The 23,551-nt window shown below is 36.3% G+C and overlaps 1 protein-coding gene across 2 annotated transcripts in view; it reads right to left on the bottom strand.

Annotated features, from left to right (window-relative positions):
• FOXN2 (forkhead box N2) overlaps positions 1–23,551 on the bottom strand; it is a 63,501-nt gene that overhangs the window by 10,816 nt on the left and 29,134 nt on the right. For both annotated transcript variants that reach the window (XM_031040666.2, XM_006744738.3), the window contains exons 2-4: positions 18,666–19,217; positions 6,840–6,964; positions 4,376–4,440 (exon numbers count right to left, since the gene is read on the bottom strand). In XM_031040666.2, the coding sequence (XP_030896526.1) occupies positions 4,376–4,440; positions 6,840–6,964; positions 18,666–19,202 (727 nt within the window). In that variant the 5' untranslated portion in view covers positions 19,203–19,217. The remainder of the gene's footprint in view (positions 1–4,375; positions 4,441–6,839; positions 6,965–18,665; positions 19,218–23,551) is intronic.

Genomic DNA, 23,551 nt, shown 5'->3' with positions numbered 1-23,551 from the left:
TCTGTCATAAGTGTTAATTTGTATGTCCTGGTTTATATTTCCTTAGCCCTGATGCTGGGAAATTACTAACAATAATTGAGAAAAAAACCCTAAGACACTAGGTTCAGCTATGTGAAACTGAGGGTTATGACACAAACTGACACATTTCTGTTATCTGATTTTCAATCCATTTGCTTAAGGAATGATATGAGAACCATAGAGGCAGAATTTAAATTGTTATAAGCTCAGTAATAACTATAAGGACTTATTACATCTATCAAAGCTAACATACACATTTACAGAGCATCCAAACAGAGAAGCTGTCTCTTGTGATTCTTTAATAGAGGAGAGCAATTTTGATACACTGCCAATAGTTTAAGCTGTTTGGACCACTGGTTTAGTTTAATTTCTATTAAGATACAAATTATGCTAATTTGGAATCTTAAATTTGAACCTAGATTTGCACTTAGCCCCTAACATCATCATTAACTGTCTAACATTTATATTTGCTTGTAGTATACTAGTGCTTCAGTATAAATACTGTAATTCAGTAACTAGAATGTGAGTTCCATTTTTGTCATTTTGTTCACTGATGTATCCTTGTGCCTAGCACACAAGTATGTTCAATAAATATTTCTTAAGCAGATGAATTTATTCTAAATCCACACCAAACCAAAATACTGACAAAAAAGATTTTGTTTTGCTATCTCAGTATGAGATTCCTGTGCCTCCTGCCCTCTGTTATACAATACTGTAACATATATATTGGCACAGAAAATTAGTCATTGTAAGGTGAGCAAGAGAGACAACTATACTTTAAAACTGCTGCACCCACTTTGGGTGATAGTGACTATTTCTGGAGTTTCTCCGCCTAAGTAAGTTCTCCTATTGCTCTTATGTGTTTGAAGGTAGCTCTATTACAATGATTAGTAAAGATGATTCTGTGAAGTGATAGATGAATCTAATACTGGATTCTAATACTGGAACTCAATGACACCTAAGGGACCTTAATAAAACACAGAACAGACAATGTTGCCTCATTCTTTAAAGCCCTTCAGCAGCTCCCTCAATGCCTCATACTTAGTAGGAGTGCAGGTTCTGAAATCAGAGTTTCTGAGTTCCTTGTATGCCTTTTACTAGTGATGTGGCCATGAGAAAGTTACTTAATCTCTCCAAACTTCAGTTTCCTTATTAGGTAAGAATACCTCAAAGACTTGTAAGGATTAAATGAGATAATGCACTTAAAGCACCGTAGTAAGGAACCCAATGCTAATGTTATAATTATAGGAGTTCAAACTCATTACACTAAATAAGTTCTTCTTGATTTGGTTAATGCTCGCTTAAACTTCTTCATTTGGCTTGCCCATGCTAAATGACCACATCTACAGCTACTGGACCAAGGCTGCCGAATCCTCTTCTATAATCCTAGGCTTCAGCCATACTCACTGGCCTGCAGTTCCTAGCAGATACCCTCCAACAAGGTCAAGTATTTCCCCAACTTCTGAGGTCCAGTTCAAGCACCACTTTCTTTTCTAAGGGGCCTTTTCTGATCTACCTCTAAGCTTACTTTGCCACTTACTTCCTTTTTCCCCAATGTACTCTGCATAATCTTCTCAACCTTCTTCAATTAAACTGTACAGTTTTTGAGAGCAGGGCCTTGGTCTCTTTCATCTCTGCATATCCCAAAGCACCCATACATTACTTGGCACCATGTGGGAATTCAACAATTACTTGTAGAATAAACAGTTGATTGTTTAGTCCATTTAGTGCTGTGTTTTTTTCAAACTTTTCTCTAGAAATAATATCGAGAGAAGAAAAAGCAAATTTCCTCGTAAATCTATCAATAGGCCCTAAAGCAACCTGATTTAAATATAAATTTTCTTAAGTTTTTGTATGGTCTTATGTTTTCCTCTAAAACTCGTAAGAACTGTATATTCTATTCCAGGACAGGCCTGCATTTGTTTTTTGGGTTTTTTTTAAAGATTTTATTTATTTATTTGACAGAGAGAGACACAGCAAGAGAGGGAACACAAGCGGGGGAGTGGGAGAGGGAGAAGCAGGCTCCCGCTGAGGGGGCAGCCCGATGCGGGGCTCAATCCCAGGACCCTGGGATCATGACCTGAGCCAAAGGCAGACGCTTAACGACTGAGCCACCCAGCCGCCCCAGGCCTGCATTTGTTTTAACCTGGAACTCCAAGGCCCCTTGCCATCAAGCCTAAGACTCACCAGTACAGAGAAGGAGGGAAGTAAGCTATTAGCAGCACTGGAGAGATGATGCACCATATGTCTAAGTCATTAGATGAAGGAGAAGTGCTATGCTCTAGTTATGAAAAATTGCGGCTAAAACTAGGAGAGGGGTGCTTGGGTGGCTAAGTCAGTTAAGCATCTGCCTTTGGCTCAGATCTTGATCCTGAAGTCCCAGGATCAAGCCCCGTGTCATGCTCCCTGCTCTTCAGGGAGTTGGCTTCTCCCTCTCCCTCTGCCCCACCCCCTGCAGCTTGCTCACTCTCTCTCAAATAAATAAATAAAATCTTAAAAAAAAAATAAAACTAGCAGGAGAAAATTGTGCAAGTGTCTGCTCCCCAAAAGAAGCAGCAGAATTAGGATAGAATGGAATAAGAGCAAGAAGAGATTCTAAATAAACCCAGAATTCACAAAGAAAATGTTCTCAAAATCTGTATATGAACTGAGCTTGAAAGACTAAAGGTCAGAACTTATTGAGATAATAAAAATATGCAGTTTCTGCAATGCCTAAATGTAAAGAGAAACCACATCTACCCATGCAGGAAGGAGAAAATGGATACTTGCATTATGTTAAGCCAGAACATTATCTGAACATACCCTCAATCCTCTTAACTTCTTCGCAGAATTCTCTTCAGCTTTTCACACCCTTTCCCTCTCTCATTTTTACAGACCATCATCACACTGCTTCCTAGGCTTGGCTTAGTGTAGTTTCAAAGAGCCAAAATGTGTCTGATACACAGAAAAGACTTCTGGTCTGCGGATTTCTGTTTTTAAAAGTCACAGAAATGTTTCTAGGCCTGAAAGTGACAATGCTAGAAAACCTCATGGTAATACATCACTAATTTATAATATTAACTATGAGTAGGGGGCAAAAACTACTAATTCAGAATTTTTATGTACTTTAGAAAAGTCATCTACAGAATTCTGAAAGTTAACTTGCTGTCTTCTTAAAGTTCTTTACACTTAACCTATAAAAGAAATATTCTAAACTATATTCTAATCCAAACTTCCTCTGAAGAGGGTCAATAAATATTTTAGGTTTTGCCAGAGAAGAGGCATAACCAAGGATACAATACAGAGATCTCTGTTGCAACTACTTAACTCTGTTCTTATAGTGAATTTTCACATGCCTTGAAATATTTTTTTTATTAATTTTTCAACTATTTATAAATATAAACTCACAGGCCATGTAAAAACACATGGCAGGCCAGATATGTCCCAAGGCCTAGTTTGCCAATCTCTATTCTAGTCTAAGACTTGAAAAGCGAACTCTATACTGATAGTATTACTAAGAAATATTTTCCTATTTTCAAGGAGAAATACACGTAAGAGGAAATGAAAAAAAAAAGGGATATACAACAGTATACACAGTATGAGCCTAACATTTGGAGAAAAAGTGTGTGTGTGTGTATGCATGCAGACATATCTACTCGTGTATAAGGAGTAAAAAGAACCAAAGTAATTAAAACAAAATGTTGACGATAATAAAGAGTAAGTTTTAGTTTCTTTTTTTTTGTTTTATTTAAATTCAAGTTAGTTAACATACAGTGTATCATTAATTTCAGGTTAGAATTTAGTGATACATCACTTACATTTAACACCCAGTGCTCATCATATCAAGTGCCCTCTTTAATACCCATCACTCCATTTCCCCAACCCCCAACTAACCTCCCCTCCAGCAACCCTCAGTTTGTTCTCTATAGCTAGGAGTCATTTAGGGTTTGTCTGCTCTCTTTATCCTATTTTATTTTTCCCTCCCTTCCCCTATGTTCATCAGTTTTCTTTTTTTTTTTTTTTTAAAGATTTTATATATTTATTTGACAGAGAGATAGCACAAGTAGGCAGAGAGGCAGGCAGAGGGAGAGGGAGAAGCAGACTCTCCACTGAGCAGGGAGCTCGACGTGGGGGTTGATCCCAGGACCCTGGGATCATGACCTGAGCCGAAGGCAGCCGCTTAACCAACTGAGCCACCCAGGCACCCCATCAGTTTTGTTTCTTAAAATTTAGTTTCTTTTTAGAAATGTTTTTATTTTCCACATCTTCTACAATGAACATGTAATACTTTTATAATCAGAAAAAAATTAAATAAACAAAAAATCCTGATATTTGACCTGAGCTGTTATGATTTAAAGTAATGTTCTTACACACATACCTTTAAGGGTTCGCACCTGGTTCTGCTTGAGTACAGAGCTTAAGAAATGAGGTGATAAAGAGCCACTGAAAAATAAAGATAAGATAAATATGCTTATAAAAACCTTCATTTCACTTTTTATAGAACTTAGTCACAAATACAACTAATTTATACAATAAAAAACACAAACTATTTTTACCTTGTTTTCTTTGCTAATACTATTCAGTTTAGAAGAGTCTGCCAAAGCAGAAAGAGCATTAGATCCAAGATTAAATCACAACTATTTGGACGATCTTAGGCAAAATAATTAATTTCTTAGTTTCTTCATCTGTAAAATAGGAATAATTAAACCTCCCACATAGGGCTGCTGTGATGAATAATAATAATGCATTTAAAATGCCTGTAACAATAGACAATACATAATAGTTACTATTTGGTTTTGTATTGGATGCTTAAATTTGATATGATATTCATATAGGTGTTACCACAGAAATGAAAGCGTTTATCGAAACAAATGTGTGAAGAGAACTGTATGGTAATGATGCAAAACAGATAAGTTCCTGATTTTGTTAAGAAATATTAATGTCAAATTAAACTTGCTACAGTCATAAAGAGATTAGGAGTTCTGTTTTTTTTTTTTTTTTAAAGATCTTATTTTTAAGCAATCTCTACACCCAGCATGGGGCTTGAATTTACAACCCCAAGATCAAGAGTCACATGCTCTTCTGACTGAGCCAGCCAGACATCCCAGTTTTGGCTTCTTTTTTTTTTTAAATTCCAAAAACTAAATCATTTTTGGGACACACTACTTCTGTTCTTTGGAATTTGTGATACCATAAAAAAATCTGTTTTGCTAACTAAATTGTAAGTCTATTTCTCATTCATAGTTTTACATATACTATATTTCATTCTTTTTCTCAACTTACCAATAATGACATGAAAAGGCTACACAAAGATCTATTGGATGGAACCATCATTTGCCAAACAATGAAAAAGAAAAAATGTTTCTAAAAATATTAAGGTAATGTTTTAAAGTGAAAAATTATCTTTATGCTGTCATTTATCTGTTTTTAAACCACAAAATCATTTTTATTTAACATATGATAAAGCTAAAAGATAAAATCATGAAAATGCAATCTATCAAAGGCACAGTGAAGTGCATATCTAATGGTATACAACAGTGTCAATTCTCTCATTTAATCTTTAATTTAAAAAAAGCATAGCTAAATAAAACACATAAATGACCATAAACAGAACTTACCATTAGTTTCTAAATTGTTTTTTTTTTAAACTAGGATACCTCATAAGCACCAACATTAACTGATAAAGATACCAAGTCCCAAACAATGAGGATATAAACTCTGATAACTTTTCTAGGTTTCATTTAATAAAGATAAACCACTCAATCGTTCTTGTGACAATAATCCTTCCAATCTACTAGTAAACAAGCTTAAAATCTCAGTGAGAAGATATATATTACTAATTTCAACTTTAGCCTTACTAATTTTTTATTGTATTTCAGCTACAACCACTCCACTTGAAGTTATTTAATAATAATTTAAGAAATTAAACATTGTATGGAAATATTGATAATTGTTGCAGCTGAAGAGTTCATTATAGTTTTCTCCCTCCTTTTGTGTATGTTTGAAATTCTCCATCTAGCATTTTATTAAAAAGCTTTTAAAATTTTCTAAAAAACAAATTAGCCATGATAAGGCCACCCTCAAAAGTATCTCAACAAAATCTGGCATTTTCAATTCAAACAAATGTACATAATAGAATTTAAAAAAAAAAATTCTGAAGGCTTCTTTAGGAAACAGAAACAAAATCAGATTTGAGGTGTCATTTTCAGCTTTGACTTAAAATGGGAAAGCTGTAAGATCAATAAGAGTCACTGAGTTTGAAAACAAGAGCCAAGGAAATACATTACAATTATATTTACCAGCAGAAACAAAACAAATAAAAAAGTCAAAGCATTATTTTACTTGTCAGACATTTTAAAACTTGAGACTGTGAGCATAATTTTCAAATATTAAATGTGTTGTGAAAGAAAACTAAACTTAAAATAGAAAAAGATATAAATATATCCATAAAAATGTTACAATGACAAACTGTTAAGCATCTTATTTTAAAAAGCTTAAATATACTTTTAATTTCCCATGTCTTTAGTCTGCATTAGTACTGCAGGCAATTAAAATAATTTAAACCTTTTGTACCTGAAATCATTATTATAACGTTCTGTAGGGTTTACTTATACTCAGGAGTGACTGTATTTTCCAGAATTTATGTTCTCACCTATCAAATATCCTGTTTCCTAATAACACAAGTTGACTATAAGTAAAAATGCCTTAGGCTAATGTCTTATCCATAAGTTATTCTCTATGCAATAAAAAAAAACCCCAAACCTTACAACTTTGTTAGGTTTTTCCATGTCATACAACGAAATCTTATGTCACCATTGACACTTATATGGAAGATTCTGTACCTTTGTGGAGATGCAGGAGGGGTGTAAAATGTTAATGCTGAGGAAAAAGGTTGCTTCTTCAGTGCCTGCATAAGGTTGGGTTTATATTCTGGATCAACACACCATAAGGAACCTTTTCCATTGACCTAAAATAAAATACACAAGAATTATTAATGTGCAACTTTAAGACATACACAATCAGTGCCTGAATGTTTTCACCAATGTGTGTGGGGGGAAAAAAAATCCTACAGTATGCTTTTGAGTACAATGCAAAGGTTGAATTAAGCTTGCTTTAAGTGCATTGTATGGTCAAAAGCCCTGGGAGCAGGCTGCCTGGGTTCTTAGCTCCAGCACTGCCATTTACCTGTTGTGTGATCTTAGGAAAATTAACCAACCTCTATCTCTCCAGGCCATTATTCCTTCATTTGGAAGGTAGGGATGATAACACTACCTATCTCATAGGGCTGTTATGTGGATTAAATTATGCATAAAGTACTCTGCATGTTGCCTGGCACATAGGGCCACAGGACATGACAATCACTTCATAGTCTCTGAGAATGGTACAACCCCAAGATGAACAGTGAACAGCATAGAGGGCTGTACAATGTGGTCCTCCATATGGTAAGATGTAACAAATATAAGCCATTATTGTTACTGTTACAGAAAAACCAGGAAGAAAAGGAAAAATTAAGCTTTCTATGCAGCATCATTTCCCCAAAAGTGGTAAGCAGTATGAGATCAGGTGATGCAGCAAAAAATTTTTATTTTTTAATGGCATTAACAGTAATACTTAAGTTCTCATTTAAAGCAAGTTTAAATTTAAAAAGCAAATGATTTCAGGGGCTCTTGGGTGGTACAGTCAGTTAAGCAACCAACTCTTGATTTCAGCTTGGGTGTGATGTCAGGGTTGTGGATTGAGTCCGGCACTAGGCTCCGCACTCAGCACAAGTCAGCTTGAGATTCTCTCCCTTTCCCTCTGCCCCTCCCTGTGCTCACGCCCCCGCTCTCTCTATATACGAATAAGTACAGTCTTTAAAAAAAAAAAAAAAAGCAAATGGTTTCATAAAAAGCACAGGAAAAGTCTCAAAGAGTGGTAAATCAACAACTGAGGTATGAAAAAGACTCCTGTAAAAGATAACAGAGAGGAAGGAAGAATCAGCCCTTCCCTCAAGATGATTAAGTTAAATTTGAGTGACTTTTAGGTAATATGGCAATGAGCACACAAACCCAGATTCCATTGAAATAATCAATAGAATCTAAAAATTATGGAATTTTTATGATTACTAGAAACCAGAGAAACCATTAACAAAAGTGCCTGCTGAATTTCAAATGGGAGGTGCCTGAAAGAAGGGCTTGTGTGATCCATAGTTCCCTCAATATGAAGGAACAGCTTATAGGAAGGTAAGTGGACAAGATATATGAAAAACCTCACTAATATTATCTAACATGCAGGGAAGAAGGCCAGGCTATGAGATAATTCCCTCCTTCTTAGAAGGTCACACTACATACCAGCAGGTTAAGGGATCTAAATAGTCTTGCTATCATTATACTTGTTTTATATGGTTTCCTAAAGTTATCTGACACAGAACCTCCTTCTCCCAGGTAGTATTTGAGGAATTTAGTGTTCTGTGGAACACTTATGAGAAAAACTGATGTAATTAATGAATTCTTGTAGAATATACTTTCCAAATATTAATGGAAAAAACTACATTGATTAGGCCAGGAGGAAAAATAAATTCCCTCTTAAAGTTCACAATTTTAAGACTCCAGTGCAAAAAAAAAATTAACAATCCCAACAACAACAAAATTCTGACCACTTGGAAATTTATAATACTCTTAGATTAAAAAGATATCCAAACTACAATGATAGATTATCTAGTAAATAAATATATTCATAAATCTAGTAAATAAATAAATTTCATATAAACAGTTATATGAAAACTAAGAGAATGTGGCCAAAGGCAAATTTATATCCACTTTCATTCATTTTTTAAAAAAGATTTTATTTATTTATTTGACAGAGAGAGAGAGCACGAGCACAAGCAGGGGGAGCACGAGAGGGAGAAGCAGGCTCCCTGCTGAGCAGGGAGCCCGATGCAGGGCTCCATCCAGGGACCCTGGGATCATGACTAGAGCCGAAGGCAGCCGTTTAACTGACTGAGCCACCCAGGTGCCCCTCATTCATTTTTTTAAAGAAACTTATTTATTTATTTGAGAGAGAGAGTGTACATGCACATGAGGTGGAGGGACAGAGGGCGAGAGAACCTCAAGCAGACTCCACACTGGGCATGGAGCCCTACTGGTAGCTCAATCTTACGACCCTGAGACCTTGACCTGAGATGAAACCAAGAATCAGACACTTAACCAACTGAGTCACCCAGGTGCCCCTATCCACTTTCATTCTTTTTTTTTTTTTTTAAGATTTTTATTTATTTTTTGACAGAGAGAGAGACCGCGAGAGAGGGAACACAAGCAGGGGGAGTGGGAGAGGGAGAAGCAGGCTTCCCCGCTGAGCAAGGAGCCCGATGCGGGGCTTGATCCCAGGAGGCTGGGATCATGACCTGAGCCGAAGGCAAACCCTGAACGACTGAGCCACCTAGGCACCCTAGCCACTTTCATTCTTAAACAACAACTGAAATATCTGAAATAAGCTTTTATCATATCTGGAGAAGGGGGGGAGAGAAAATTATATAATGTTATATAATGTAAATATATTATATGAAAATTGATAAATTGTTAAACTAGAAATCAGGAAAAGAATGGAACTAAATGGAACTAAAAAACCGTCAATATGCTACACACCCTAGTTGAGGTAGTCAAAGGAAATAAATGAAGAACTTTAGAAGCTGTGATTGATTATCTATCACCTGCTAACTCTTCCTTCAGGATAAATCTCTTCTACTTCCTTCGCTGAACATCCCTAACTGCACATCTTGAACAGAAGCTGGACTACAAGTATATCCTTACACATGTACCACATCCATACACAGTCTACATACAGAACTCCACAGCCATGCAAGGAGGAGATCCAAATTCAATCTCATCTCACTTCCCCAGAGCTAAACACTACTTGTACAGTGGTTAAGAGTGTGAACCTTGGAGCCATTTTGTTTCCTTGGGAATCCTGGCTCTGTCACTTAAGAGCTGTGTAATCTTCAGAAAAATGGGTATGTTTCCTGTATATTAGTATGCTCAAAATAGAACTATATAAAAAATAGTACCTACTTCACTTTAAGAATTACTATATTATAAGAGTTAATTCACATAAAGTGCTTAGAACACTGACAGACAATAAGCACTCAATAAACACTGGCTACTGCTGTTGATATATGTTCATTTTCTTTGTAGTTTCAAAAATTGTTCCTGTTTCCTCCAGTCTAATAGCATGCAAATTTTAAATCTTTACACCAGATCTATTACACCAGATATTGGCATTACATTTTAACAAATATTTTTGAAGATTTTTTTCTTTTTCTCTACAAATATTGAAAACCACCTATAAGGTATAACCTTCCCCCTCTCCCACCATGTGATGTACAAAACTTCCTCAGAACTCATAAGATTAGTGAGATTCAAACTGGTAATTTTTGTTTTTATATTACACCTTTTCTATTTAAAAAACCCTTTCATAAAATCTGAATTACACTTCACAATTACATTAAGAATTACTTGGACAACAATAAAATTTATGTGTGTTCTATTCCCCTGGTTCCTTTTTGTTTATATAAAATCCTATATGATGTGGCGCCCAGGTGGCTCAGTCGTTAAGCGTCTGCCTTCGGCTCAGGTCATGATCCCAGAGTCCTGGGATCGAGCCCTGCGTCAGGCTTCTTGCTCAGCAGGGAGCCTGCTTCTCCCTCTCCCTGCCGCTCCCCCTGCTTGTGTGCTCTCTCTCTCTGTCAAATAAATAAATAAAATCTTTAAACAAACAAACAAAAAAAGGTAATTTATGTGTAAGTGATATAGAGCTGCAAAATAAATGAATACTTATTTCTGGAGGTTATTCTAAAATTGGCATAAAGTTAGAGTTCATTTTTTGTTTTTTAAGATTTTATTTATTTGACAGAGAGAGCGAGTGAGAGAAAACACGAGCAAGGAGAGGCAGAAGGAGAGAGAGAAGCAGACTCCCCACTGAACAGGCAGCCTGATGTGGGGCTCGATCCCAGGACCAATATTATGAACCTGAGCCGGAATCAGGAGTTGGCTGCTTAACCGACTGAACCACCCAGGTGCCCCAAGTTTATATGGTTTAATAACAGTATATTCCTACTCCTTTACCTGTGAGTCCTGAAAAAAATCAACAATAAGGACAAAATCAATTAATTCTGAGTAAGAGATAAAAGGTAATAAAGAACAAGGAATTAACTAAATTTAAAGGGAAAATAGCCCTTGTTTTAGAAAAAGTATGCTATCAGTGTACGCAGTTTTTAACATCCTAGCAACCTAAATGTATAGGAAAAGAAAAACCATAGCTGTCATATCATACTGTAATATAGAAAGACACATACTACACTATTAGGTGAAACTTTTTTCTGGCCTTCAGTAGCAAAATATCACATGAACTATATACTAAGTAAGTATCTGAAATTTTGATTTGTTTTTCAAAGGAAGTCAAATTTTACAAATGTATTTTTGGATGAAATTACTTAAATTAGATATGTTTTCAGTCAGTTGGCCCAAGGGATGTTTTTTAACGATAGGGAAATAAAACTTTAAAACATTAGCACCCACAACATCCTTTGCCCAACCCACTTCAGTTTCATACAGAAAAGATATGTATGAATTATTTTTCATATATTGATTAAGACAATTATTTTAACGATTCTAGCCATGTTCTATCTTGGTATTCCTGAGATTACACTCCTAGAAACTGTTTGGTTCAATAGTCTACTTTTTAAATCCTATCATGTGAATTACAAATTGTTTTGACCATAGTAGAATTGCTATTTCCTTGAAGTAGTAAATTGGAAGAACTGGTACTGAAAACCTGCCGTTCAGGGCAGTTAAGTATTATCTTGAGTAAGGTCTCCAAATAACAGTCTGGTTATGTTACCATGGCAGCATTTCCTTTCACTGGGTCTGTTCACAAACTATCAGTAACAAGAGATAAAATTATGTATTTGCTAACATTATGTTTTAGAGTCTTCAGCAAAGAGGAATTTATTTTAAACTAATTCTCACTTAAAAACCTTGCCCCTTTATTATTGTGCTTAGATGACAGAGCACAAATAATAAAGAGTTTCAGACGTTAAATATTGTTTTAAACTAAATTTGCCTATAACAAAATAAACCTGTGCAATGGAAACAGGAAATGTGCACGCTCTCATTTATTTTGCATTTTGGAACTATAAGGCTTCTGGACTTAACTTGGTAGAGAACCACAGAAGGTTTTGAAGAAATAAGGAATATACTAAGAAATGAACTTTAAAAAGATCTTAATGTTAGTTGTAAAGAATAGTTTGGGAGAAAAGGCAATGTTCACTATTCCTGAGATGTCTTTATGTACTTGCCTTGTACATTTTAATAGTTTCCTCCCCTGATTATCTTTTCTGTGGTTTTTAGAATGACTGAATTAAAAAGAATTAACTAATCAAAAAAGGCATTCATAAGTCCTGTTTATAGTTTAAAGCATGAACTTTTATAGTGGTTGGCATGACTTCTTTTCCTGGGATTCAGCTATTGAAGTGAGTCATCACTATGCAAACATAAAGACTAAAACTGTACTAAACCAGGCAAAATTTCTAATTTTGTGTTTCCCAGCTCAAGTCAGTGTCTTAGTTTGGCTTTATAAAAATTTAGAGAAGTAGATATAAGACCTGGATGTTTAAATATTTAAAACATGAAACCCAAACCAAAATAAACCAAAAAAAGACCATGTCTAACTTTTATAACTTTAAAATACCGAGGCAAATAAATACCAAGCCAAGATTTTTAGACCTATCTATTGAGAGTATTAACTACGGTATGGATGATAGGGGGGGACATCTAATCAGAAGCTATCCAGGTGGCTGGGTATCATTATCACTTTGTAGTTTGACCCAGACCTTGCCATCTTGCCATTTTTTTGAGATTATCATCTATAGGTAAGAGATATTCATCAGAAAAGTGCTGGCAAGGCTGCCAAATTCAATTCCAACATTTATTGGATGTAAGTATAACTTACTTGCCTTCTGTAGATTATAAGAGAAGTACTGTTATTTTGAAACACTGATTTCAGAAGTATTTCATAAATTAAAAAAAAAAAATCCACAAGCAACCCCAATCCTACCTGAATGTATCACTTTCTGTCCAAACTTCAGAAATTTAAGCAGAGTGGCTATTGATTTTTGTGAAGACCATCTCCTGCCAGTTTCTTTCCTCCTACCCTGACCTGTTGTAATAGCTTACTAATTTTTATCCCAATATTTACAATTTCTATATTTATCCTCATATTTTTTATTATCTCATAAGAGGATTTCTTTCTCTTTATCACACTCTCCCCGGACTCTGGACTGTATGCTTTCTTGTTTGCTAGCTCTCACTTCCTTAACTTTTTTCTTTCTCTGAGCATTCAAAATGCTCAGGTTAATTATGTAAATAATGCACACATTTAAAAATTAAGGATAAAAACAAATCCCTTTTGATCACTACCTCAAATCCAACTACACTGCACATATTATTCTGCAATTTTTATTACAAACAATACCACAGTGGATATATATCTCCTTGTATGCAAGTATGAATCTTACTCTAGGGGAGAAATCAGAATCTAATCCACTAGATCAAAAGATATGCACATTTCTAATTTTAATAATTGTAGCCAAGTTGCCCTCAAAAATGGTTGTACTAATTTACACTCCTGTGAGTGGTATGAAAATATTGGTATTATTTCCCCTATCCTTATCTAAATTGATACTATCATTTAAAATTTTTGCATTCTAATGGGGTACAACTGTTTTTGTGGGTTCTTTTAGTTTGTATGTCCCTGATTACTAGTGAGGATAAACATCTCTGCATGCTTATTGGCTATTTGTATTTCCTCCTCTGTTAACTGCCTATTCATATTCTTACCCATTTTTTAATTAGTTTTCTTTTTCTTATTGAATTAGATTAATTCTTTACACACAGTGGTGTACTGCTCATTATAAACATCTCCTATCAACTTCACATTTAATGACAGAATGTTGGTAGTTTGAAACTGGCCATGATGGAAATATTTATACCTTGAGAATTTACAAAAGCTATATCCCCATCCCTACTCAATCCCCATCCCACATATACCAGCACACCATATTTTGAATCCTCATCTGTTGGCTCCTAGTTGTCTCAATCACTTCTTCTTAACCAATCATTTAAGATTTCTGCAATATTTGATACTGTTGCTCATTCACACTTAAATTTACCCTCCTTTGCTTCCACTACAATATACTTTTCCTAGATTTTTCTACTGAAAATCAGTGCTGATGACTTCCAAATTTAGAGCTTTAATCCCACATTACCACTACTCCTGTATATTTCTAAGTACCTAACAGACAGTTCTCCTTTTATGTCCCACCATAAGCATAAACACAATAGGTCTAAAACTAGAAAATAATTAAGTGATATAATTCAAAATAAAATCCAACAATACATGTTGGAAAGAACATATCCAACATTCCTAAAACTTTTAGTCATCTGAAAGGAAAGTTTGAGGCTGGGGGAATCTGCTTCCAAGATGGCTTATTCACACAACTGTTGGCAGAAGGCCACATTTCCTTGACACATAGGCCTCTCCATAAGGCTGCTTAAATATGATATGGCATCTGGCTTCCCCTATAGCTAGTTATCCAAGAGCCCAAGATGGAAACTATAGTACCTTTTATCACCTAGCCTCAAAAGGCATGATCCATCATTTCCACAATATCCTCTTGGTTACACAGGTCAGCCCTATTCATTACTGAAGGGAACTCTACAAGGGCAAGAACAGTGGAAGGTAGGGTTCATTTGGGGGCCTCTTGGAGGCTGTCTATGACAGACATTGAACCTTTGAAATTACTGAGGCTTTTTTAATGGCCTAACACATAGTTAGTCTTCATAAATATTCCATGTGTAGTAGACAATGTGTTAGATAGCAATATGTTACAAAAGATAACTAATACAACCTCCTTAAGTTAGCTGTAAGATGATGATAGATGACGATATATCCTAATGTCTTGCTACTCATGGACTAATGGCACCAGGATCAATGGGGAGCCTGTTAGAAAAGAAAGAGTCTCACTCTCCACCATAGATTTGCTGAATCAGAATCTGCATTTTAACAAGATCCCCAGATATCAGTGAATACACTTAAGTTTGAACAGCACTATCTTAGAAAAATCCTTCAGTCACTTAAAAACATAATTACTTGCTCTTCATTTTTATTCAAAATAAGAATAGGAGAGTTCTGCTACCATTTGGGAGTATAGGAAGCCATTAGAGAACACAGTTACCAGCCTAACAAGAAAAAAACCAAATAATCCACAAAATAATAATTTTTTATGAGCTCATCTGAGAGCTAAGACCATAAGACAACTGAAAGAACTGAATTCTAAAGTGTGACAGGGCCTTGTTAGGAGAGATGGAATATATGAACTGTTTTACCTTTGGGAGAGCACAGAAAAAGTGGCAGTCATAAAATAAGATTAAAAAAAAAAGACTCAAATTTTAACAAATTGTTAAAAGCAGGGGCACCTGGGTGGCTCAGTCAGTTAAGCGTCTGCCTTCATCCCAGGGTCCTGGGATAGAGCCCTGAGTCAGGCTCCTTGCTCAGTGGGGAGCCTGCTTCTCCCTCTCCTCCCTGCTCGTGCTCTCTCTCACTCTCTCTGTCTGTCTCTCTCTCTCAAATAAATAAATAAAATGTTTAAACAACAACAAATTCTTAAAAGCCAAGTGTGAGCCAGCAAGATAATTTAGCATCCTTGGCATTTCCAGACAGAAGGGTCTGCATCTACTAGCCAGCATTTTTCTACAGGCCTCCATCCAGTGCTCCATAGAAAGACTTTAGACAGGGCAGGAGACCTAAGAGAGACACCCTTGGAGATGGTGATGGATGTGCAGAACATACTAAGGCTTAAGGCTGGAACAAGGATATCAGGCAAATCTCATCCATATTCCAGGCTTTAAATGACCATAAGATGAGATCAGGTGTCACTGTGGGACAGTCACACAACCTGGCTACATGCTGGACAAAGCTCCACTATGAAGCAAAAGCTGTCTGCCACTGAAAGAGAGGCAAACACCCTCCTCACCCCATCCCAGGTAAAGGATGGCTACTGCTGGGGAAAAATACAACACTCAACTATCCTCACACTTTACTGACACTAGGCAATGGCCATGTGTCATTAGGTAATAGGCAGGAAATTTGCTCATGCCCAGATGATACAAAGCAGAGATCTGCTGCCCCTGAGAAAGGAAATGGTAACTTACTTGTACCCAGGACCTCCCATTGATACTAGGCAGAGTTTATCTACCTTGAAGGGAATAAGCAGGAAATTGGCCTGAGCTCTGGAGCAATGCTGTCCAATAGAACTTTCTACAATGACAGAAAGATCATATATCTATACTGTCCAATATGCCAACCACTAGCCACATGTAGATAACTGGCTACTGATGATTACAGCTCTAGACTCCACTCTGAGTAGATGGAAGAGACCATCTCCTCCACGGGAAGGCAAGGAAAGTCCTACTTTTGAGACAAAGGCATACAAAGCCTGCTTAATACTAAAACTAGAGCAGAAGAATCAAGAAACTCCTGCTCCCATCCCAAGAGCCTCAAACTAAGTAAAAAGCAATTGCTATGGGAGGGGCAAGAGCACAGAGAGAAATATCTAACTCCCTTCCTGCCTCCAAATATATCACAAGCTGAAAGATGAAGGTAAGGCAGAAATGCTGAGAAAAATCATCTGACACTCCAGGACTCACATTAAGCACAAAGTAATAGCAGTCCATCTCTGTATGAATTTGAAGCCTGTGGTACTCAGAAGGTAATTATGACAAGCACAAAACCTAAACCTAGACCAATTATTACCTAGATTGACCAATACCTGTTTCATGCTAACAATCTGACAGAAGTAGAGGCATGTTTCTCTTACAAACAATGTTTGACATTTAATCCAAAATTAAGAAACACACACAAAAACAGGAGATAAAACAGTCAACAAAATCAGATGCAAAGATGGACCAGAAGATATACCATATCTATAATTAATATGTTTATGGATCTGGTGGGAAATTTTAGCAAAAAGATGGAAACTACTTTTAAAAAGGCAAATGAAGGGCAACCCTCTTGAGTTCCCTCCCTCTTCGGGAGCTTTGTACTATCATTTTACTACTGCTCAATAAACCTTGCTCTGCTGCCAAAAAAAAAATGAAAATGTGAGAAATGATAAATAGGAAGAAGTTCTTTATCAGATTTATCGACAGAATGAACACAACAGAGGGAAGACTAAACCTATAAAAGACTGAAAGAAATGATCCAAACTGAAACAAAGAGAGAAAAGAGTAGAAACTAGGGCAGAGGAAATAAGAGGTGAGACAATAGCAAATGGTCTAACATATTTTTACTTGGAGTCCCAGAAGTGGGAAGTGAGCCACAGAAATATTTGAAGAGATAATGAACAAAACTTTTCTAAATTTAATAAATGACAACAAATCACAGATCCAAGAACCTCTGAAAAACCAAAGCAGAATAAAAATAAAGAAAAACACACCTAGGCGCACCACAGTCAAACTGCTTAAAAGTAGTGATATAAAGAGAAGTCACAGAAGTCAGATAGGAAAAAAAAAAAAGAAAGAAAGAAAGAAAAGAAACATTATAGAGGAATAAAGATAAGAATGACAGCAGACTTCTTATCAGACATTATATAAGCCAGAACACGAGAGAAACATCTTTTTTATTTTATTTATTTTTATTTATTTATTCATGAGAGACAGAGAGAGAGAGAGGCAGAGGGAGAAGCAGGCTCCCAAGGAGCAGAGAGCCCGATGCGGGACTCGATCCCAGGACCCTGGGATCATGACCTGAGCTGAAGGCAGACGCTTAACCATCTGAGCCACCCAGGCGCCCGAGAGAAACATCTTTAAACTCCTTCAAGAAAAAAAAAAACAACTTCTTAACCTCCACAAAAAGATTCTTATAAATTCATTGCCAGATTTGAACTATAAGAAATGTTAAATAAACTTATCAAAAAAAAAAAAAAAGGAATTGATCCTGATAAGCATCATGATTAGTCAACTTTTTCTGTGAAAAGCCATATAAGTGGTGTAATAGTATAATGGTGATAAATTAAAGATATATACTGAAAAGTGTATAGCAACCTTCACCGCCACCAGCAGCCCCCAAAAAGAGAATAGCTCATAAGCCAATAGTAGAGATAAAACTGAATCATAAAAAAATACTCAATCCTTAAAAAGACAGGAAAAGTGGGAGAAAAGAATAGAGCAAATAGAAAACAGCATGATGATAGATTTATAGCCAACCATATCAATTACATTAATATAAATGGTCTACATTCCAATTATAAGACTGAGACTGTCATACTGAGTAAATAAGTAACACATATTGATACAGTGACAGAACACTACAGAACATGACTCAGGTCATGAATAGAAAATTAGAACATTAGAAAACTAATTTATGTCCTATAGTAGACTGAAATTGTTAGATTTATATCAATATTTAAGAAATTTAAAAACATCTCAATGAAAGCAAATGATGAATATAATTAAGCTAAAACTGAAGTAATTATGAGTTGACTACTTTTTGTCTTTCTTTAGTTTCCCCATATTTTAAGGTCTTGATGTTAATTCTCCCCCACCTCCCCAAATACAGCAATGTTCATTAACACTGACCTTGCCATGGCTTCTTTCCACTTTCTGAAAACATTTATTCAGGGACAGATTATGTCGAACAGAATTCTTCCAGCCTGTTGGTGCAGTAGCAAAATATGGGAAGCGATCCAAAATCCAGCTATAAATTTCTTTGACAGGCAAACATTTATTTGGAGAGTGTTCAATGGCCATGTAAATGAGAAGACTAAAGGAATATGGGGGCTTTGCAGTTGCTGATTTTTTTTCTGGGTTCTGATAGCAAGATGGTCCTAAGGATGGCACATCATCTCCCTCTATGTCATACAATGGACTAACAATTGGAAGACCCTCACTTCCAAAGCTGAAGTTTGTTAGAAGATTAGTACTTTCATGAAGCCAGTTCAAGTTTGTGAGTTCATCATCTGCTGACTCACTGTCCACTAGAGTGGCCTTTGGCCTGGCAGCATCAACAGCTTCAGGCAAGCTTCCCATTTTGTAAATCTGGCTTAATCCTGCAACCTTTTCAGCTCCTGGAGTTTCAGCTCTCTTTTCTGGAGTCATTCCAATTACTGGACCCATTTACTCTTACAGTTTCTGCAATAAAGAAAACAATTGTCAATCAATATAATACTTAAGATTCGTAAGCTCATGGAAAAAGAAAATACATATTTAAATATCACCAAATCAGAAATTTTGCAATTATCCCACATAATATTTAAGCACAATATTTGTACAACAAAGACATTAAAGGTTACAAAACAAGGAAGAGAACTTATTTCATATTACTCAAAATGGCTGTAAATAAAATACAGAATTATAACACCATATGTATGAGTGATATTAATAAAAGTAAATAATATATTTTGAATACTTAATAAAGTCCTGAGCCTACAGTTACAGCCTAATAAGTAATGGTTATTATTAAAAATAAGCAGACTTTCTTTGAATTATAAGACTTTATAATCCATGCATTTTAAGGATCTATGACCTTTCTCAATATAGAAAATAACCAAATTTAAATTTAATCAATTTAAATTCAAATAAATATTTATTTAATAAATTTAAATTCAACATTAAGCCAAATTTAAAATATTGCTTAAACAATAACTCTAAACAAACCCTTTCCTCAAATCTGAAATATTTACTATAGAGATAAATAATTTCTAACATTTTTATAGATTATACTAAAACAATAACATTTCTTATTCACTAAATTCATTATCAGCAAAATTATTACTTACTGTAAATTTATTCTTATTACATTCAATATTTTAACTGAATTCTGTATCATCTCATCAAGTACTGACACTGAAAGGCTGGCATTCTCTAAGTAAAATTTGAATTATCACTGTATTTTCAAGGAGAGGGGGAAAAAAAGCTATTTTTTTTTTTTTAAGATTTTATTTATTTATTTGACAGAGAGAGACAGTGAGAGCAGGATCACAAGCAGGGGGAGAGGGAGAGGGAGAAGCAGGCTTCCCACTGAGCAGGGAGCCCGATGCGGGGCTCGATCCCAGGACCCTGGGATCATGACCTGAGTCGAAGGCAGACACTTAACGACTGAGCCACCCAGGCGCCCCAAAAAAGCTATTTCTAAACTATCCATTTTTATTTCTATTTTCTCAAATGTCTTTTGTTTTACTTTTGAAACATACTTCAATGCAAAAACTTATCATGGGAAAATAACTAACCAAAGAGAAAAGTGATATAGTAATGTACTATTAAATTCATTTTTAGTGGTTCATAAAAGTACCTCATTTATGAATTCAGTGAAAAACTTTGTCTTCCATTATCCTATTCAATCTACTTATGCTTATATAATTGAAATAAGAGAAGTACCCCTACAGTTTTATTTTACTTAGAACAAAGCTGGCAGGTTACTCCAAGAACTATGAAAACCAGTCAATTTTATATGTAGAACAGTCTATCTGGATTCTGGTAGCTATTAATAGATGTAGTCTCAAAGCACTTAATTATCAACAGCATCAGCTAATATTTTTGGGACCAGGCATTGGCTAAACACCACAAACTATATCTCAATTAACTATCAATTAAACCCTATAAAGTAAGCACTATTATTAACCCAATTTTATAAATGAGAAAAATGACTCAGAGGTTAAGCATCCTGTTTTAGTTTACCTGTTTAGTAATGGGAAACAACAGAATTTAAACCTGGGCATACTGACTTCAGAACCACAACTCTAACTACTACATTATTCTGGTAAGAAGGCAAACTTATCACTAGTGAATAACAATGACCCAAATCCTATCTATTTTAAATCTTACTACTGTTCTCTCCATATCCAGTTACTATTTTTCTTACTTAGACCTGTATCTATAACTTGACATACCAAGACATTTTGACTTGGTATGACATTACTGACTTTTCTTTTAGAGGAGTTTTCTGGTTTCAGGTCTTATGTTTATATTATATTTAATACTTGATTTTGGGCAAGGAGCTAGTACCGTTTCGGAATGCTAACTGGCAATATGCACCAAGAATCATTAAAAATGTCATATTCTTTGACCCAATAATTCATAGATCAATGGAAGAGAATTTAGAACCCAGAAATAAGCCCACACATATATGGTCAATTAATCTACAACAAAGGAGACAAGAATATACAATGGGGAAAGAGAGCTTCTTCGAAAAACAGTGCTGGGAAAACTGGACAGCTACATTCATTAAGAATGAATCTGTACCATTTTTTTTTTTTAAGATTTTATTTATTTATTTGACAAAGAGATAGTGAGAGCAGGAACACAAGCAGGGGGAGTGGGAGAGGGAGAAGCAGGCTTCCCGGAGAGCAGGGAGCCTGATGTGGGGCTCTCAATCCCAGGACCCTAGGATCATGACCTGAGCCGAAGGCAGACACTCAACAACTGAACCACCCAGGTACCCCAAAACTGTACCACTTTCTTAAACCATTCACAAAAATAAACTAAAAATAGATTAAAGACCTAAATATAAGACCTGAAACCAGAAAACTCCTAAAAGTCAGTAATCTCTCAGACATCAACTATAGCAATATTTTTCTGGATCTGTCTTCTTAGGCAAGGGAAACAAAAGCAAAAATAAACAATGGGACTACATCAAACTAAAAAGTTTCTGCAGAGCAAAGGAAACCATAAACAAGATAAAAAGTTTTCTCCACTGAATGGGAGAAAATTTTTGCAAATGATATATACATTAAGGGCTTAAATATCCAAAACATATAAAGAACTCATACAGCACCACCAAAACGCCCCCAAATAATCCAATTAAAAATGGGCAGGGGGGCAGAGCAAGATGGCAGAGTAGGAGACCTGGATTTCATCTGGTCCCAGGAATTCAGCTGGACAGGGATCAAACCATTCTGAACACCTACGAACTCAATAGGAGATCAAAGAAAAGAATAACAACAACTCTCTGAACAGAAAAGCGACCACTTTCTGGAAGGTAGGATGTGCGAAGTGAACCCCAGGCGATATTCGGGAGGATAGATGGCGGGGGAGGGGGCCTCCGTGGGCCACTTCTGGCAAGTGATAGAGCCGAGGAGCACAAAATCGGAACTTTTAGAAGTCGGCTCCGCTGAGGGACGTTGCTCCAGTGGCTTAGCGGGGGGTGGAACCCTCGCGGGACAGTGTGGACTCAGGACCCTCGGGGTCACAGAAAGACCGGGGTGCCTGAGTGCAGCAGAGCTCCCAGGTATTGAAGTGGGGAAGCCGGCTGCAGAGACGGAGCCGAGGAGCAGGGTCTCAACTCGGGGTTGCCATAAACCATGATCTGCGGCACACTGGGCCACTGCTCCTCCAGCAGGGACCCAACAAGCGGCAGATCGGGGAGACCCCCCTTCCTCCCCCAGGAGAAGCGGCGTGGGAGCGCACCACAGGGATCTGCTGGGATTGGAGACTCCACACGGGGTTGGGTGCCAGAGATAGAAATGCTCGGTCACAGGCCAGGGGAGCACGGAGTGAGGCCGGAGACCAGGGAGACAGGAGTGATTGACTGCTTTTCCCTGGGGGCGCACTGAGGAGCGGGGCCCAAGTTCTCGGCTCCTCTGGCGGAGATTGGGAGGCAACCATTTTCACTCTCCTCCTCCAAAGCTGTACGGAAAGCCTGCAGGGAACAAAAGCTCGGGAGAGCAAACCGGAGCAGATTACTTAGCCTGGACCGGCAAGGGCGGGACAATTCCACCTCCAGCAAAGACATTTGGGAACCACGGCAACAGGCCCCTCCCCCAGAAGATCAGCAAGAACAGCCAGCCAAGACCAAGTTTACCGATCAATGAGAACAGCAGAACTCCAGCGCTAGGGGAATACTGCTCATAGAATTCATGGCTTTTTTACCATGATTCCTTAGTCTTTCAAAAGTTAATTTTTTTTAACATTTTTTTTTTAATTTTTCTTTTTCCCTTTTTCAACCAACATCTTATCAATCCCTTTTTTAAAAAACATTTTTATTTTTCATTTTTCGTGTCATATTCTATCCCTTCATAGTAGTTACCCTTATTTTTGGCATATATATATATAAAGTTGTTCTCTCTTTAAAATTTTGAGATACAGTTTCTTCTAACAGATCAAAATATACCCTAAATCTCTAGTGTATGGCTTTGTTCTAGTCTCCTGCCTGATCACATTCTCACCCTTTTTTTTCTTCTTTTTTTAAAAATCCTCTTCTTCTTTTTCAAACAACTTCCTATCAATTCCTTTTATAAAATTTTTTATAATTTTCATCTTTACAGTCATATTCCATCCCTTCATCGTATCAACCCTTATTTTTGTACATATACAAGTTTTTCTTTCTTTAAAATTTTGGGAGGCACATTCTTCTAACAGACCAAAATACACCCAAAATCTAGTGTGTGGCACTGATCTATGCACCAGCCTGACCATATTTGATCATATTCTGTTTTTCCGTTTGTTTTTATCTTTTTCTTTTTTCTTTC

Source organism: Leptonychotes weddellii, chromosome 10 (assembly GCF_054177405.1).
Source record: "Leptonychotes weddellii isolate Sample4059 chromosome 10, ASM5417740v2, whole genome shotgun sequence".
In the NCBI taxonomy this organism is placed as follows: domain Eukaryota; kingdom Metazoa; phylum Chordata; class Mammalia; order Carnivora; family Phocidae; genus Leptonychotes; species Leptonychotes weddellii.
This window is presented reverse-complemented; position numbering and strand designations above follow the sequence as displayed.